At 46.6% G+C, this 18,048-nt stretch overlaps 1 protein-coding gene across 2 annotated transcripts in view; it reads left to right on the forward strand.

Moving 5' to 3' along the window:
- The window catches only part of LOC139226754 (transmembrane channel-like protein 7), a 40,464-nt gene extending 35,189 nt beyond the window's left edge, over positions 1 to 5,275 (forward strand). For both annotated transcript variants that reach the window (XM_070857747.1, XM_070857748.1), the window contains exons 15-16: positions 105 to 183; positions 3,130 to 5,275. In XM_070857747.1, coding sequence (XP_070713848.1) covers positions 105 to 183; positions 3,130 to 3,228 — 178 coding nt within the window. In that variant the 3' untranslated portion in view covers positions 3,229 to 5,275. The remainder of the gene's footprint in view (positions 1 to 104; positions 184 to 3,129) is intronic.
- The last annotated feature ends 12,773 nt before the right edge of the window (positions 5,276 to 18,048 follow it).

Genomic DNA, 18,048 nt, shown 5'->3' on the forward strand with positions numbered 1-18,048 from the left:
ACTTTTGAGAACTTCCAATTTTGATAGACATTACACGTGCAAGATACTTGTATATTTTGCATAAATATTGTAATATTTTTTCTCCATTTTTCTCTTGGCAACAGTATGGTGCTGATAACGTTTGTTTCTTTGGTTCGAGCTAACAGAAGGACTATTACTCAACTGAAACGGCATTTAGTCCTGGTAAGTTCTGAAACCTTTTGGTACATTGACGGTACTGTATTAAACCTAGGCAGCATTACTTGGATTTTTCAGGTTTACTCACCCTCCTATTGCAACATATCAGACTCTTATAAACTTCAACACAGTGTGCCCAAATTTGCCCAGGAGTTGCTCCATTTTTTTTGGAGCAACTTGATTTTTCTGCAGTATCTTAAAAATCCCCATTCTACACATTCAATTTGCGCCAGTGTAAGTGAGTTAGTTAGGATTTTTTTTAGTTTAGTTTTTTTTTAAAAGGGGGCGTTACCGGCCACCTACACCAGTTTTGGCCATTTAAACCACTTTGGACAGCTAATAGTTGCTCCAAACCAACTTAGGCCAGCGTATGTGGCCACTTCTGGCCGCACAGAAAACCCTTGCGGAGAGTTAAGAAATCAGCGCAGGTAGGTACTAATGACTTGACTAAAGAATGTGAATAGGATCAAACAGCTATACAGGACTGACAAACTTCACAAAGTTAATTTACTATATAACAGAAGCATTCATGGAAGCTTAAACTACAAAAATAAAAGAAGTAAAGAGACAAAACATACTTACATAATTTTTTCAAAATATCCAAATAAAAAATAGAAGTACCTCCTGCTCGTAGGAAAGTATTTTCATCAACAGGGTTAAGGAAAGTCTTGAGTAAGCTCATTAAAATTACTGGTTACACAGTTATCACTCCCCCCCCCCCCCCCCCGCCCATCAAAACTCTCCTCTCTGCTCCCCCACCATCAAAACTCTCCTCTCTTCTCCCCTCCGGATCAAAACTCTCCTCCTTCCCCCCACAGCTCCCGATCAAAACTCTTCCCCCGCTCCCCCGATCAAAAGTCTTCCCGCACCAACCTGTTTCTTGTAGCCCTCAGTGCGGGCAGGCAACGGCCGGCCTGTGCGGCAGGCCACTCGGCCCGGGATAGGGGCAGGACACGTTGGGTCCCACGCTGCAGGCACGCATCATCACAATCCTGGGAGGAGCTACTGCGCATGCGCGAACGCTCTACTGGATATTTGGATATTTTGAAAAAAATTATGTAAATATGTTTTGTCTCTTTACTTCTTTTATTTTTGTAGTTTAAGCTTCCATGAATGCTTCTGTCGTATAGTAAATGAACTTTGTGAAGTTTGTCAGTCCTGTATAGCTGTTCTAGGCGCAGGGCCGTAACTCCGCCCCGGCAATGGACTCGCCACGCCGCGCCAAGCCTCTGGAGAGTCGGCAGAGGGGCCAGAATCCGGGGACATCTTTTTGGTGCTGTTTGGATCGTAGGAAGTTGGCACATCTCGCGTGAGTGCACCGAAAAAACGGGTGGGTCAAATTTGGGCCCAGTAAGTGGTAGGTTCACATTTAGAAAAATGTTATTGAAAGTGGCCATAAACTAAAAACGCCATTATGGGATTGATAATAGTGGAGTTGTTTCAAAATTGATTTCAATTTCTGAAAGAAAAGTACATTTAAAGAGGATTTTATGTTAAATGAGTGAAAATGCTTTTTAATCTTTAGACTGGCTGCAGTCTGATGGTATGTTTTAAAGTATGTACACTACATGTTACTGCCTAGTGAAATATGAACAGTACTAATAAAAATAGAAGTTGTTTGCTTGTCTAATTATTTACCAGTCTATGATTGGTGGGGTTGTAAAGAGCAAGAGAAGGATAATTTGAAATAGTACAAATTTTTTTTAAAGTCCTCCCGAACCAGAACTAACGGGTTGGATTTTCGGCTTTGCTCATTTCAGGCGGTAATGGCGGCGGGGCGATAAAGTTTGCGCCCGGGAACAGTTTGCGTCTCAGTCAGCAAAATTCGTCAGCTGGGCCCTGAGTGTGGGACAGAGCGCTAAGGGAGGCGTTGCACACCTCTCTTAGGGCGCTCGGCCGGCTGAGCAAGCAAAAATCCCGAGCTAAACAGCCGGCCTCGACGCGCTCTAAAAGAGGCCTGAAGAGAAAAAAAAGCAGAGCGTCAAGGATTAGGCGGGAGCCAAAAAATCAAGCCAGTGTCGTAACCAGGGGCGTTGCACACCGGCTCGCCTCTTCCAGGCGATAGTGCTCCACGCCCTGCCGAAACCGGCACCGAAAATCCCGGCGGTGCGCTGGAAATTGGCTGCCCGCCTGGAAGAGTTTACCGCCACCATTGCTGCTCCTCAGAGGTGAAAACAGAAGCAACAACAAGCTGAAAATCTAACCCTTTATGCTTTACAGTATCGGCTGCCCACTCCAAGTTCCTGGAGGGGATAAGTAGAACCATCCTGATGATAAAAGAGGCAGAGTGCCCTCAGAGCAGGATAAAAGTATCAACTAAAATGGAGTGTGCGTAAGAACTAATGATCTCCATTATAACTTGAGTAACTTGTACTTAAAATTTAGATTCAAGTCCAATGACTGAATTTACCCAACATACTTTGTAGATATTTTATTTAGAGTCTAGCTGGTTGATATTCTGTTTGCAAGCTTTAGATATGTGCTATCAAATAACTGCTGGAAAAATAACTTCAGCTTTGTGTTAGTTCTCTCCCTGAGATAGGTGCAGAGCTGGGAGCTGAGGAAGGCCACCATGTTTTGCACAAAGAAATATGGGTAGTATTACAACAAGAGATTGATGAATCTTTATTTTCCAGGAAGCCCATTCTTATACTGATGTGAAAGCTGTTGAACTTTTGCATGAGTGACTTGATTATTGCAACATTTGACATATCATAGCATTAAAAATATTTAGCACAGAGTGAAAAATAATTTAAATTGTTTTAAGTCACTTATTTCAAGCAAATTGATGCAGATTTTCTCAGCTTTGTTGCACCAAATGGCCTGCTCGTGGCTTTTACTTCCCTCTATAAAATCCATAGTTTGCTAAAGACACTTGGAGGTCTGCTGCTAAGGTCCATTATGCCACATTAATGCAAAATTTGAATAATTATGAACCATTTGTTTTACTAGGCAGGAAAGGATAAACAATATCTGGTGAAGGAACTATCGACATATTCTCAGCATACAAGAAATGGTTATTTCCAGGGCAGTACTTCTGGACTAAGGTAACTCCAGATTGACAGCTGGACGCGAACCTTTCAACAATGGAACTCTTTCAAGGAGAAAATCAGTGAGTTGTCTGTTTCAAGAGAAGTAGCACAATTGAGAGAAGGGCAAATGTTATTCAGTATCTTCCATCTTTAAGAAAAGAATCAATAATGTTTGTCAGCCACTTAAACTTCGATATTTTCTGAAAAAGGTAACCCTGTAAATATCACATGGTTTTCTTTCCTGTATTTTATTCTTTTGCACTTAGCTACCTGTTTTTATACGTAATGTTTTGTTAATAATAGACTCTGACAGCAACAAAATGCAACACCTTCCAAGGAAGGGGGGGAGTAAATACTTGGATTACAAATCCAAAATGGTATTCATAAATGAAACACCTCGGACTCAACAGAACATAAATCAATTTAATTAACTTGGTGCAGAATCCATACTTCGCCCCATGAAAACTCACCCAAACAAAAAATAAAAGCATAATATATTCACAAAATGATTTTAAAATAGATAATGTGCAGTCTGTTATTGGGATGTCCTATTTTACACAGCTGATAATTAATATTTGAGATTCCACTCCCATGCTGTGTTCTCTACCCCTTCCCCAGTTCTAATAAGATTCCCAGTTTTGGATATTGCAATGCCGCAAATTTGGATCTCTCATATCTTGATCAGGAAAAAAAAAATCACAAAAGTCAATATTATCTTTAGTATTGAGAGATTAGGCCTGCACATCCTTAGTTGCCTCCATCTAAAGGTGAAGGTGGAACTCACCCCAAGGGAAAGTCATAATTTTTACAAATTCATACATTCATTCTCATTCTTCATATGGGTCAAAACCAATTATCTTCACTGAACCTGAGTAACCGGGGCTTAAAACAACTTTGGACTCGGAGGGTATGTCACTATTTGTGTTCTGCACCATATATTGCAATGGGCAGCCTTTAGTACTGGAAAATATGCATATGGCTTTCCTTATGCAGGGTTGCAGGCAGTACATTTCGGACTATACACACACCTTCCAAATCATGCACTTCAAATTCTGTGTGTACTGGCGTGTGGATTTCTAGGGTGTTCTGGAGGCCTGGTCCGCGGGAAAGTTACAAATAAGAATGGTGCATTCTATCACAGTATATGATCTAAGCCCTCTGCCGAGAGATATGAAAGTATAAAGCAGCCTGGACCTTTCCACAGAGGACTGGACAGCAAGTTACCGTTCTAGTCTCACAATAAAGGGCCGCCCATTTAAAACTGAGATGAGGAGAAATTTCTTCTCTCAGAGGGTTGTAATTCTGTGGAATTCTCTGCCCCAGAGAGCTGTGGAGGCTGGGTCATTGAATATATTTAAGGCGGAGATAGACAGATTTTTGAGCGATAAGGGAGTAAAAGGTTATGGGGAGCGGGCAGGGAAGTGGAGCTGAGTCCATGATCAGCCATCATCTTATTGAATGGCGGAGCAGGCTCAAGGGGCCAAATGGCCTATTCCTGCTCCTATTTCTTATGTTCTTATGTTCACAAACCCCACAACAAACCCTGCAGAGGGAGTGACAACTGATGCCCTTAAGAACAGACCACCATTGTTTCCATCTGTACAAAGAGACCCAACACATAGACATCTTAGAAAAGGTTGGATAGTCCCTGGGAATCTGTATCAGGTTGGGCCCCAATTGTCCACCCCAATACTGAAACATGTTAAACTACTGTCAAAACATGAAGGACTAGGCTGTCAATGTACTGGAGCCTCCTGTAAGTGCTGTGTTGATAGAGAGCACAGCTGGAACAATATGAACAGAAAATGCTGGAAATGTTCAGCAGGTCAGGCAGCATCTGTGGAGAGAGAAACACAGTTAACGTTTCAGGTCGGTGACCTTTAATCAGAATCGGCCAGCAAACTCAGTATTTTGCTTTTGTTTTCGATCAATATGTAACCAGGGTATAATTTTTCTCTTATGTAAAACAAATGTTGCGTTTTTTTAAATATATATTCAGAGCATCAATTTATAATTTATAAATTTATAATCTGTTTAAAATGACTGGCTTCTTGAAATAAAATGCTTTATAAAATAATGGATTCTGGTTAATTTTATAAGATTTGTTACTTCAGTATTAAAGAGTTAAAATAATTGAAAGAGGTTTAGGTTGCAAAATGAAAGACGTTTACCAAAGTGCTTCACAGCTAATGGATTAGTTTCAAAGTGTAATCACTGTTGTTCTGTCCCCAAATAGCAATGAGATAAATGATGAGTTTATCTGTTTTGATGGAACAGAAACAGAAACTGCTGTGAACACTCAGCAAATCAGACACAGCATCCGCGCAGAGTGTACAAGTTATCATTTCAGGAATGTGCCTTCATCAGTACCAGAAAATATTACATAATAACATAATTAGTGTTGTGTATGGAGAAAGAGTCAGACTGAACACTGTGAGCTCAAAGTAAAGTGACCTTAGTCTTTTATTGCAGGTCTCCTGTGCCCCTCCAACCTGTGAAGCCTCCTGAAATATCTGTGCTCCCAAGGGATTATGAGATCCCTTGATACTCCAGGGGATGAGCCCTCTGGTGGTAGTACAGAGTAAATACAAGTTTACATATATAACAACACCCACCCCCCCTCCCCCCCCCCCGGCCCAACCGCCCCTCAAAGTCAATAGTGTAACTATTTACAATGTGAGTCGATCTTGGGTCCTTCTTGCCCTGGTTGATCATCTCGGTGTGAAAGCTGGTATTGTTGAATCATTTGTTAGGCCCTTGCTGGGCTGCTGTGCAGCTGGCCTTGCTGGGCTGCCTGGTGTGTTGGTTCCTGTTAGGCTGCTGTGGATGAAGGGTTCTGCTTCGTGGTCAACCGTGGTGCCGGTTGCCACTGGTGTGTATATTGGGGGATCAAAAAAGGTAGGGTCCAAGGTGGGTTACTCAGGATAGTCCGTGAATCTGATTTTAATTTGGTCCAAGTGTTTCCGGTGAATAAGTCCATTTGAAAGTTTGACCCGAAACACCCTGCTCCCGTCTTTGGCCACGACAATGCCTGGAAGCCACTTGGGACCTTGTCCATAATTTAATACAAATACAGGATCATTGATTTCAATCTCGCGTGACACATTTGCGCTATCATGGTATTCACTTTGTTGAAGCCGCCTGCTCCCTACCTGTTCATGTAGATCAGGGTGAGCTAATGAGAGCCTTGTCTTAAGTGTTCTTTTCATGAGCAGTTCAGCAGGTGGGATCTCAGTGAGTGAGTGTAGTCTCGTGCGGTAGCTAAGCAGGACTCGGGATAGGCAAGTCTGCAGTGAGCTTTCAGTTACCCTCTTCAAGCCTTGCTTGATGGTTTGCACTGCTCTCTCTGCCTGATCATTGGACGCTGGTTTAAACAGGGCAGATCTGACATGTTTGATCGCGTTACAGGTCATGAATACTTTGAACTCAGCATTGGTAAAACATGGCCCGTTGTCGCTCACCAGGACATCGGGTAGGCCGTGTGTGGCAAACATGGCCCGCAGGCTTTCAATAGTGGCAGCGGACGTGCTAGTCGACATTATCTCACATTCAATCCACTTGGAGTACGCATCTACAACCACGAGGAACATTTTGCCCAAGAATGGGCCTGCATAGTCGACATGTACCCTAGACCACGGTTTGGAGGGCCAAGACCATAAACCTAGCAGTGCCTCCCTGGGTACATTGCTTAACTGCGAGCATGTATTACATCTGTGAACGCAGGACTCTAACTCCGCATCAATACCGGGCCACCACATGTGGGATCTGGCTATCGCTTTCATCTGGGTGGGTACTGTGAAGGTCATTGATGAAGGTGTCTCTGCCCTTCTAGGGGACCACTACTCGATTGCCCCACAGAAGGCAGTCTGCCTGTATAGACATTTCATCTTTGCGCCGCTGGAACAGCTTTATCTCTTCCTGCATTTCCACTGGGTCACTGGACCAGCTTCCGTGAAGCACACGGTTTTTGACTAGAGATCATAAGGGGTCCTGGCTTGTCCAGGTTTTGATCTGCCAGGCAGTGACGGGTGATTGCTCACTCTCAAATGCTTCCATTACCATGGCTAGATCTGTGGGCTGCGTCATTTCCACCCCCGTGGTGGGCAATGGCAGCCTACTGAGAGCATCGGCGCAGTTTTCTGTGCCTGGCCTATGGCGGATGGCGTAGTTGTATGCGGACAACGTGAGCGCCCATCTCTGGATGCGGGCCGATGCGTTGGTATTTATCCCTTTATTCTCAGAGAACAGGGATATAAGTGGCTTATGGTCAGTTTCCAATTCGAATTTTAGCCCAAGCAGGTATTGATGCATTTTCTTTACCCCATAAACACACGCGAACGCTTCTTTCTCAATCATGCTGTAGGCTCTCTCGGCCTTAGACAGACTCCTGGATGTAAAGGCAACCGGTTGCAGTTTCCCGAAGTCATTAGCTCGTTTTAATACACACCTGACAATATGATGACGCATCACGTGCTAGTACCAAACGCTTACATGGATCATACAACACAAGCAATTTGTTTGAGCATAACAATTTTCTCGCTTTTACAAAGGCATTTGCCCCCAAACCATTCGTCCCCTTTTCATAGTAAGACATGCAGTGGTTCTAACAGTGTGCTAGGATCCGGTAAGAAGTTACCAAAGTAGTTCAGGAGTTCCAGAAACGACAGCAACTCCGTCACGTTCTGTGGCCTCGGTACGTTCTCAATTGCCTCCGTCCTCGCGTTGGTGGGCCTGATGCCGTCCGCTGCAATCCTCCTTCCCAGGAACTCCACTTCAGGCGCCAGGAAAACACACTTCGAGCTTCTTAACCTGAGCCCCATGCGGTTGAGTCAACTAAGAACCTCCTCCAGGTTCTGCAGATGCTCGACTGTGTTCCCACCTGTGACTAAGATGTCGTTCTGGAAGACCACGATGTGCGGGACCAACTTCAGTAAGCTTTCCATGTTTCTCTGGAATAACGCCGCCGCCGATCAGATTCCAAACGGGCATCTGTTATAAATAAAAAGACCTTTGTGCGTGTTGATGCAGGTGAGGGCCTTCGATGATTTCTCCAGCTCCTGCTTCATGTAGGCTGAAGTCAGATCCAGCTTCTTTCCTCCTGCCAGCGTTGCAAAGAGGTTGTCGGCTTTTGGTAGTGGGTATTGGTCCTACAGAGAGAAACAATTGATAGTTACTTTGTAATCGCCACAGATTCTGATGGTGCCATCTCCCTTGAGGACTGGGACGATAGGACTGGCCCACTCGATCGGGGAAATGATGCTCTCTCTTTGCAGCCGGTCTAGCTCGATCTCTACCCTTTCTCTATTCATGTACGGTAGTGCTCTCGCCTTGTGATGGATGGGTCGCGCCCCCGGAATTAGGTGGATCTGCACTTTTGCTCTTTGGAATTTCCCGATGTCTGGTTCGAACAGCGAAGGAAATTTTTTTAAGACCTGGGCACACGAAGTGTCGTCAGCGGGCGATAGTGCTCAGATATCATCCCAATTCCAGCGTATCTTTCCCAGCCAGCTCCTGCCGAGCTGAATGGGACCATCGCCTGGTACTACCCAGAGTGGTAGCTTGTGCACCGTTCCATTGTAGGAGACCTTTACGGTAGCACTGCCGATTATAGGTATCAGTTCTTCAAATTTACAATGTCCTGCAAGGCGTCTTAGCTCGGCAACATAACTCGCCACTTCCTGGCCTTCAGACCTTTTGCAGGTGTAGAACCAGTACCTCGCCATCAGAAATCTTTCCTTTGGGTTCAAATGTTCTCGGACCAGTGTGCACAAATCATCGTATGATTTCTCCGTGGGTTTCACTGGAGAGAGCAAATTCTTCATGAGGCCATACGTTGGTGCCCCACAGATGGTGAGGAGGATCGCCCTTCTTTGGCAGCGCTCTCTTCCCCATCTAGCTCGTTGGCCACGAAATATTGGTCGAGTCGCTCCACAAAAGTTTCCCAATCATCTCCCTCCGAGAATTTCTCCAGGATGCCCACTATTATCTGCATCTTTGGGTTCGCTATCTGTATCTTGTCACCATTTGTTGTGTATGGAGAAAGCGTCAGACTGAACACTGTGAGCTCAAAGTAAAGTGTGACCTTAGTCTTTTATTGTAGATCTCCAGAGTGCCTCTCCAACCTGTGAAGCCTCCTGAAATACCTGTGCTCCCAAGGGATTATGGGATCCCTTGGGACTCCAAGGGATGAGCCTTCTGGTAGCTGTACAGAGTAAATACAAGTTTATATATATAACAATAAGAACATAAGAAATAGGAACAGGAATAGGCTATACGGCCCCTCGAGCCTGCTCCGCCATTCAATAAGTTCATGGCTGATCTGATCATGGACGCAGCTCCACTTCCCTGCCCACTCTCCATAACCCCTTATCCCCTTATCGTTTAAGAAACCGTCTATTTCTGTCTTAAATTTATTCAATATCCCAGCTTCCATAGCTCTCTGAGGCAGCGAATTCCACAGATTTACAACCCACTGAGAGAAGAAATTCCTCCTCATCTCTGTTTTAAATGGGCGGCCCCTTATTCTAAGATCATGCCCTCTAGTTCTAGTCTCCCCTATCAGTGGAAACATCCTCTCCGTATCCACCTTGTCAAGCCCCCTCACAATCTTGTACGTTTCGACAAGATCACCTCTCATTCTTCTGAATTCCAATGAGTAGAGGCCCAACCTACTCAACCTTTCCTCATAAGTCAACCCCTCTAATCCCTGGAATCAACCTAGTGAACTGCTTCCAAAGCAAGTATATCCTTTTGTAAATATGGAAACCAAAACTGCACGCAGTATTCCAGGTGACAAGCTTGTAAGGAGGAACAGTGTGAAAAAAAGGGGAGGGGAAGAAAGACACATTGACAAGAAAAGAAATGTTGATGAGCTGTAAAGTGGTTTGGTGGAGAACAGCAGATGGTTAGCTGACAGAAACGCTAATAGCGTGGGTTAAAAGGAGGCACAATGAGAGTAGGTATAACAAACCTGGAGAATGTGGAATAGTTAAAGCAGGTTCGTTAAGTCAGAAAGGGAAAGCGTGAAATCCCATCAAAGCAGAGCAAGCGCCAATGGCCCAGGAGTGTGGTGCAAAAATAAGACAGGTCAACACCAGGGCCGCATTAGTTCGGTATCTGAATGGTAGCAACTCGAGCCGAGCTGAGATTATGTGCTGAACTGGTGGGGTAGGGAGTGAAACCATAATGTGCTGTGACATAGACAAGAATACTATCATTCACTGAGCCTAGGGTTGCTTTTTCAGGTTAAGCATGTTCCAGGTTGCATCACATGGCCTCCCAACTCCAACTGCCCCACCCCCACAAACCTGCCATGTCTCACCTGGCAGCAGACTCCTCCCCAAAACCAACTGGAAGACTCTTTTTAACTCAATTAAATGATTCTTGACTGTCAGTCAAACAGCCTCCCCCCACTCCCGCCATCTCCAATATGTTTACAAGTAAAAACGAAAGTGTTCAAAGAAAATGAAAAAAAAATTTTGTTTTCCATTATCGTATCATGTGACTACCAGGATGGTAGAAGGCAAACTAAATAGAACTTCGTCTTTTTTGTCTAGCAATTCCTATGAAATGATTAAATGGCTGAAGTGGTATTGACATGAAGAAGCATAATAATAGAAATTTAACAGACACCGAGGATATGCAGATCACTAAAGAGGTGGGGGGCAATGACCGATCTGAACTGGAAACTGTTGGATAAGACTTTAAACAGATTCAAAAAATTAGAGCCAGTAATATGTCTGGTAATTCACTTCATTTATTATTGACAAAACATTAGTGCAAAACACCCATGCAGAGCAGCGGACATCAGTCCTACATCTAATCACTCATGTATCTAGATTTAATGCGGAATCGTGAAAATGCTTCTCCAAGTCTTTCTAAGTAAAACACTGTATTGCTTCTTATACCATTTTCTTTATGGTCTGCCTCCTGCTGGACACAACATTATCTGATGTTTTATGACCACCCTGTTATTCAAACCGATTGTCAAACAAAGAGGAGAGGCCCATGCCTTTTCACACCATACTGTTAGTTCCTATCATTGCTTTCCCCGAGCCATAGCTTTGTTGTAAACAACCTTTAATGCAGCCCATTTGTAGCAGCACAAATGCGTTGGATTTTCAGTTGAGGGTTTTTAGAGGCGGAATGTCGGGCGGTGAATAAATTTAGCGCCGGGAAATGGTTTGCATCAGCAGCCACAGAATTCAGCAGCTGGGCCCTAACTGTGGAGTGGAACACTAAGGGAAGTGTCTTATCTTAGTGCACGGGGCAACTGAATATCCATTGCTAAAAGGCCGGATTCATAGCGCTCCAAGTGAGGCCTCCCTGGAAAAGAAAATTTAGGACAAAAAATACAAAAAAACATTTGCAATATATTACCCCAAATAAAGAATAATCGCAAAAAAGAAAACAAAAAAAACAATCGCACTTACCTCATTCCTTCCCTCACCACTGCCGGACAGCTCTGACCACCAGCTTTCTCTGCCGGGTTGTCTACGGGGCGCTACGGGGTCAGCGCAAAACAAATTTCGAGATCGGGACTGTGGTGTATGGAGAAAGAGCCAGACTGAACATGGTGAGCTCAAAGTAAAGTGTGAGCTTAGTCTTTTATTGCAGGTCTCCAGAGTGCCTCTCCAACCTGTGAAGCTTTCTTAAATACCTGTGCTCCCAAGGGATTATGGGATCCCTTGGGACTCCGGGGAATGAGCTCTCTGGTGGCTGTACAGAGTAAATACAAGTCCACATATATAACAACATTCCCCCCCCAAAGTCAATAGGGAAACTATTTACAATGTGAGTCAATATGGGGCCCTTCTTGCCCTGGTTGATTGTCTCGGTGTGAAAGCTGGTGTTGTTGAATCACTTGTTGGGCCCTCACTGGGCTGCTGTGCAGCTGGCCTTGCTGGGCTGCCTGGTGTGTTGGGCCCTGCAGGGCTGCTGTGGATGGTGGGTTCTGCTTCGTGGTCAACCGTGGTGCCGGTTGCCACTTGTGTGTATGTTGGGGGATCAAAAAAGGTAGGGTCCAAGGTGGGTTGCTCAGGGTAGTCCATGAATCTGAGTTTGATTTGGTCCAAGTGTTTGCGGTGAATGAGTCCATTTGAAAGTTTGACCCGAAACATCCTGCTCCTCTCTTTGGCCACGACAGTGCCAGGTAGCCACTTGGGACCTTGTCCATAATTTAATACAAATACAGGATCATTGACTTCAATCTCGCGTGACACATTTGCGCTATCATGGTATGGACTTTGTTGAAGCCGCCTGCTCTCTACCTATTCATATAGATCAGGGTGAACTAACGAGAGCCTTGTCTTCAGTGCTCTTTTCATGAGCAGTTCAGCAGGTGGGTTCCCAGTGAGTGAGTGGGGTCTTGTGCGGTAGCTAAGCAGGACTCGGGATAAGCGAGTCTGCAGTGAGCCTTCAGTTACCCTCTTCAAGCCTTGCTTGATGGTTTGCACTGCTCTCTCTGCCTGACCATTGGACGCTGGTTTAAACGGAGCAGATGTGACATGTTTGATCCTGTTACAAGTCATGAATTCTTTGAACTCAGCATTGGTAAAACATGGCCTGTTGTCGCTCACCAGAACATCGGGTAAGCCGTGTGTGGCAAACATGGCCCGCAGGCTTTCAGTCGTGGCAGCGGACGTGCTAGCTGACATTATCTCACATTCAATCCACTTGGAGTACACGTCTACAACCACGAGGAACATTTTACCCAAGAACGGGCCTGCATAGTCGACATGTACCCTTGACCACGGTTTGGAGGGCCAAGACCATAAACATAGCGGCGCCTGCCTGGGTACATTGCTTAACTGCGAGCATGTATTACATCTGTGAACGCAGGACTCGAAGTCCGCATCGAGACCGGGCCACCACATGTGGGATCTGGCTATCACTTTCATCATTACGATGCCTGGGTGGGTACTGTGGAGGTCATTGATGAAGGTGTCTCTGCCCTTCTTGGGGACCACTACTCAATTGCCTCACAGAAGGCAGTCTGCCTGTATAGACATTTCACCTTTGCGCCGCTGGAACGGCTTTATCTCTTCCTGCATTTCCACTGGGACACTGGACCAGCTCCCGCGAAGCACACAGCTTTTAACTCGAGATAATAAGGGGTCCTGGCTTGTCCAGGTTTTGATCTGCCGGGCAGTGACGGGTGATTGCTCACTCTCAAATGCTTCCATAACCATGGCTAGATCTGCGGGCTGCGCCATTTCCACCCCCATGGTGGGCAATGGCAGCCTACTGAGAGCATCGGCACAGTTTTCTGTGCCTGGCCTGTGGCGGATGGTGTAGCTGTATGCAGACAACGTGAGCGCCCATCTCTGGATGCGGGCCGATGCGTTGGTATTTATCCCTTTACTCTCAGAAAACAGGGATATAATTGGCTTATGGTCAGTTTCCAATTCGAATTTTAGCCCAAACAGGTATTGATGCATTTTCTTCACTCCATAGACACAAGCTAACACTTCTTTTTCAATCATGCTGTAGGCTCTCTCGCCCTTAGACAGACTCCTGGATGCATTAAGCAACCAGTTGCAGTTTCCCGAAATCATTAACTTGTTGCAATACACACCCGACGCCATATGATGACACATCACAAGCTAGTACCAAACGCTTACATGGATCGTACAACACAAGCAATTTGTTTGAGCATAACAATTTTCTTGCTTTTACAAAGGCATTTTCTTGGCTTTTTCCCTAAACCCATTCACCGCATTTTCGTAGTAAGACATGTAGTGGTTCTAGCAGGGTGCTGAGACCCGGTAAGAAGTTACCAAAGTAGTTCAAGAGTCCCAGAAACGACCGCAGCTCCGTCACATTCTGTGGCCTCGGTGCTTTCTCGATTGCCTCCGTCTTCGCGTTGGTGGGCCTGATGCCATCCGCAGCAATCCTCCTTCCCAGGAACTTCACTTCAGGCACCAGGAAAACGCACTTTGAGCGTTTTAACCAGAGTCCCACGCGGTTGAGTTGTCTAAGAACCTCCTCCAGGCTCTGCAGATGCTCAACTGTGTTCCAACCTGTGACCAAGATGTCGTCCTGGAAGACCATGGTGTGCGAGACCGACTTCAGTAAACTTTCCATGTTTCTCTGGAATATCGCCGCCGCTGATCGGATTCCAAACAGACATCTGTTATAAACAAAAAGGCCTTTGTGCGTGTTGATGCAGGTGAGGGCCTTCAATGATTCCTCCAGTTCCTGCGTCATGTAAGCTGAAGCCAGATCTAGCTTCGTGAACGTCTTTCCTCCCGCCAGTGTTGCAAAGAGGTCGTCTGCTGTTGGTAGTAGGTATTAGTCCTGCAGGAAGAAATGATTGACAGTTACTTTGTAATCGCCACAGATTCTGACAGTGCCGTCTCCCTTGAGGACTGGGACGATAGGACTGGCCCACTCGCTGAACTCGATCGGTGAGATGATGCCCTCTCTTTGTAGCCGGTCTAGCTCGATCTCTACCCTTTCTCTCATCATTTACGGTACTGCTCTCGCCTTGTGAGGGATGGGTCTGCAGGGTGCCGGAAGCTGGCCGCCCGGGCGGTAAGGTTTTGCAGACCCAGTATTCCCCCCCACTGCTAACAGTCACAATCCAAAAACAAATCCAGCCCACTGCCTTTTATATTACAATAATATCCTTCTCTTACACTGCCCCGTGGTGTGATGAAAAGCCAGTGTTTAAAAGCCTGTGTATTTCAATCTTAATAACGCTGAAGCTTAATATTTATATGTGCCTACTTTTACAGTGCAGTGTCCTTGGTCCTGAAATTTATCCTTTTATAATGTTATCAGAATTATTGAGGCAGCTGCCTCCCCCGCTGGATGGTGTGGCTATCCAATGGGGGCCTTGGCAGGCTCCTCTTCATTGTCCAGAGGTGGGCCTGCAATCCCCACTGGCAATGCCTGGCCCCTCATGATGGCCAAATTGTATAACATGCAGCACACCACAATGAATTCGGAAACCTGTTGATGGGAGTATTGACGGCAGCCTCCAGAGCCTTTAGGAGATGGCATAGCTCTGTCGGCACTCCCTTTTGGAAGTGCAGCCTTCTCACACACTGCTCCTCAGAGAGCTCGAGGTATGAGTGTTGATGCCTGTAAACCCATGGGGGGTAAGCCCTCCTCCCCAGCCACTTCGGCCTCTCCTCCTCTGTGGACCGAGGTGGCCAACAGCCCTTCTTCTCGCTTGAAGCCGCCTGGCAATAATATGGAGCATGATACGCTGGTGAACGAGTAATGCCCCCATTAAATTCTCTCACTGACGTTGTAAGGACACTGTAATGGCAGATAAAACTGTAAAGTCCTTACACAATACCACAAATCCACACGAGGCACATTCTATGGACAAGGTCACTCTGTGACCTGCACCTTTATTCAGAGGACCAAGAAGTGATGACCCTGCGTGGACCTCCCTTTATATACCTGGATGACCAGGTGAGGAGTGTCTCCCACAAGTTCACCCCCTGTGGTCAATGTGTGCATTTCTCAAGTATGTACAGTAATGCAGTGTTGTTACATGAAGGTTACATACATGACATCACCTCCCCCCCCAACGTCTTATTGGGATCACAGGTTAAGTCTTTCGGGTGGTCTGCACTCCCTCGTGGAGCGCCGCAGTTGGGGCTCTGGCTGTTGAGCCTTGGCCTGCGTGTCTGTCCCCTGTGGTGATTCCGCCCTGTCCGGGCTGACTGCAGGGACTGTGCATGCTGCTGAATGTTCTTGTTGCTCATTCACTGGCGGTGGTGTGAATACCATCTCATGATCTTCCTCAGGTTCCTCAGAGTCCATGCTGAACCTTTTTTTTACTTGGTCCAGATGCTTGCAGCATATCTGCCCATTGTTAAGCTTAACCACGATGACCCTATTCCCCTCTTTGTCTATTACAGTACCTTCAAGCCATTTGGGCCCCAAAGCGTGATTGAGAACAAATACGGGGCCACCAATCTCTATACATCTTCCCCTTGAATTACGGTCATTGTACTCATTTTGGGACTGGCGCTTGCCTTCAACAATGTCGGACAAGACAGGATGAATGAGGGACAGCCGAGTTTTGAGTGTACGTTTCATAAGGAGCTCCGCAGGCGGGACCCCCATGAGCGAGTGCAGTCGGGACCTATAAGCCAGCAGGAGGTGCGATAGGCAGCATTGAAGGGAGGGTCCTTGAATCCTGAGTATGCCTTGTTTTATGATTTGGACCGCACGTTCCGCCTGGCCATTGGAGGCTGGCTTGAACGGCGCTGTCCTGACATGGTTGATGCCATTACCCGACATGAACTCCCGGAATTCGTAGCTAGTGAAACATGGGCCATTATCGCTAACAAGGATGTCCAGCAAAACGTAGGTCGCAAAGACCGCACGTAGACTCTCCACAGTGGGGATGTCGTGCACAAATTCAAAATGATGCACTCGATCCATTTCGAGTACCCATCAACCACGATGAGAAACATTTTCCCCATGAACAGGCCCGCGTAGTCTACGTGAATGCGTGACCATGGCCTGGTGGGCCAGGGCCACGGGCTGAGCGGGGCCTCCCTGGGGGCATTTCCCAGCTGAGCACACGTCGTGCACCTGCCAACACAGTGTTCTCGGTCTGAATCAATTCCCGGCCACCACACATGTGACCGGGCAATGGCCTTCATCAGCACGATGCCTGGGTGCTCGCTGTGGAGTTCCCTGATGAAAGCTTCCCTGCCCCTCTGGGGCATGACTACCCAGCTGCCCCATAGTAGGCAGTCGGCTTGGATGGAGAGCTCAACCATCCACCTGTGAAACGGTCTGACCTCCTCAGGGCATGCTCCGTGTGCGGGCGCCCAATCCCCAGTCAGGACACATTTCTTAATCAGAGATAGGAGGGGATCTCTGTTGGTCCAGATTTTGATCTGGCGGGCTGTGATAGGGAAGCCTGCGCTGTCAAAGGCATCAACGGTCATGACCATCTCAACGCTTTGTTCCGCTGCCCCCTCAGTGGTGACCAGTGGAAGCCTGCTGAGCGCGTCAGCACAATTTTCCAGTGCCCGGCCAGTGCCGGATGGTGTAGTCATAAGCAGCCAGCGTGAGAGCTGACACATTGGCATTGACAGCCTTGCTGTCTGACAACAGGGATGTTAATGGCTTGTGGTCCGTTTCTAATTCGGACCCCCTGCCAAAAAGGTACTGGTGCATTTTTTTCACCCCATAGACACATGCGAGTGCTTCCTTCTCAACCATCCCATATCCACGTTCTGCTTGAGAGAGCGACCTGGAGGCATAAGCCACAGATTGGAGTTGCCCCTCAGCATTGCACTGCTGCAACACGCACCCAACCCCATCGAACGATGCATCACATGTCACAACCAATTTCTTACAGGGGTTGTACAGGGTCAACAACTTATTTGAACAGAGTAGGTTATGCGCCCGATTGAAAGCCCGTTCTTGACAGTCCCCCCAAAACCAATCACAACCCTTACGCAGGAGCACGTGTAGCGGCTCCAACAATGTGCTTAAGTTTGGCCGAAAGTTCCCGAAATAGTTCAAGAGTCCCAGAAATGAACGCAACTCTGATGTGTTGCAAGGCCTGGGTGCTCGTCGAATCGCCTCTGTTTTGGATTTGGTGGGCCGAACCCCATCTGCAGCAACCCTCCTGCCCAGAAACTCGACTTCGGGAGTCAAAAACACACACTTAGGTTTCTTGAGTCGCAGGCCTACCCGGTCCAGTCGGTGTAGCACCTCTTCCAGGTTGTGGAGGTATTCCTCGGCGTCCCGACCCGTGATGAGGATATCGTCCTGGAATATGATCGTTCCCGGAATGGATTTGAGCAGGCTTTCCATGTTTCTTTGAAAGATCACGGCCGCTGATTGAATGCCAAAT

The sequence above is a fragment of the Pristiophorus japonicus genome, chromosome 16 (genome assembly GCF_044704955.1).
Source record: "Pristiophorus japonicus isolate sPriJap1 chromosome 16, sPriJap1.hap1, whole genome shotgun sequence".
In the NCBI taxonomy this organism is placed as follows: domain Eukaryota; kingdom Metazoa; phylum Chordata; class Chondrichthyes; family Pristiophoridae; genus Pristiophorus; species Pristiophorus japonicus.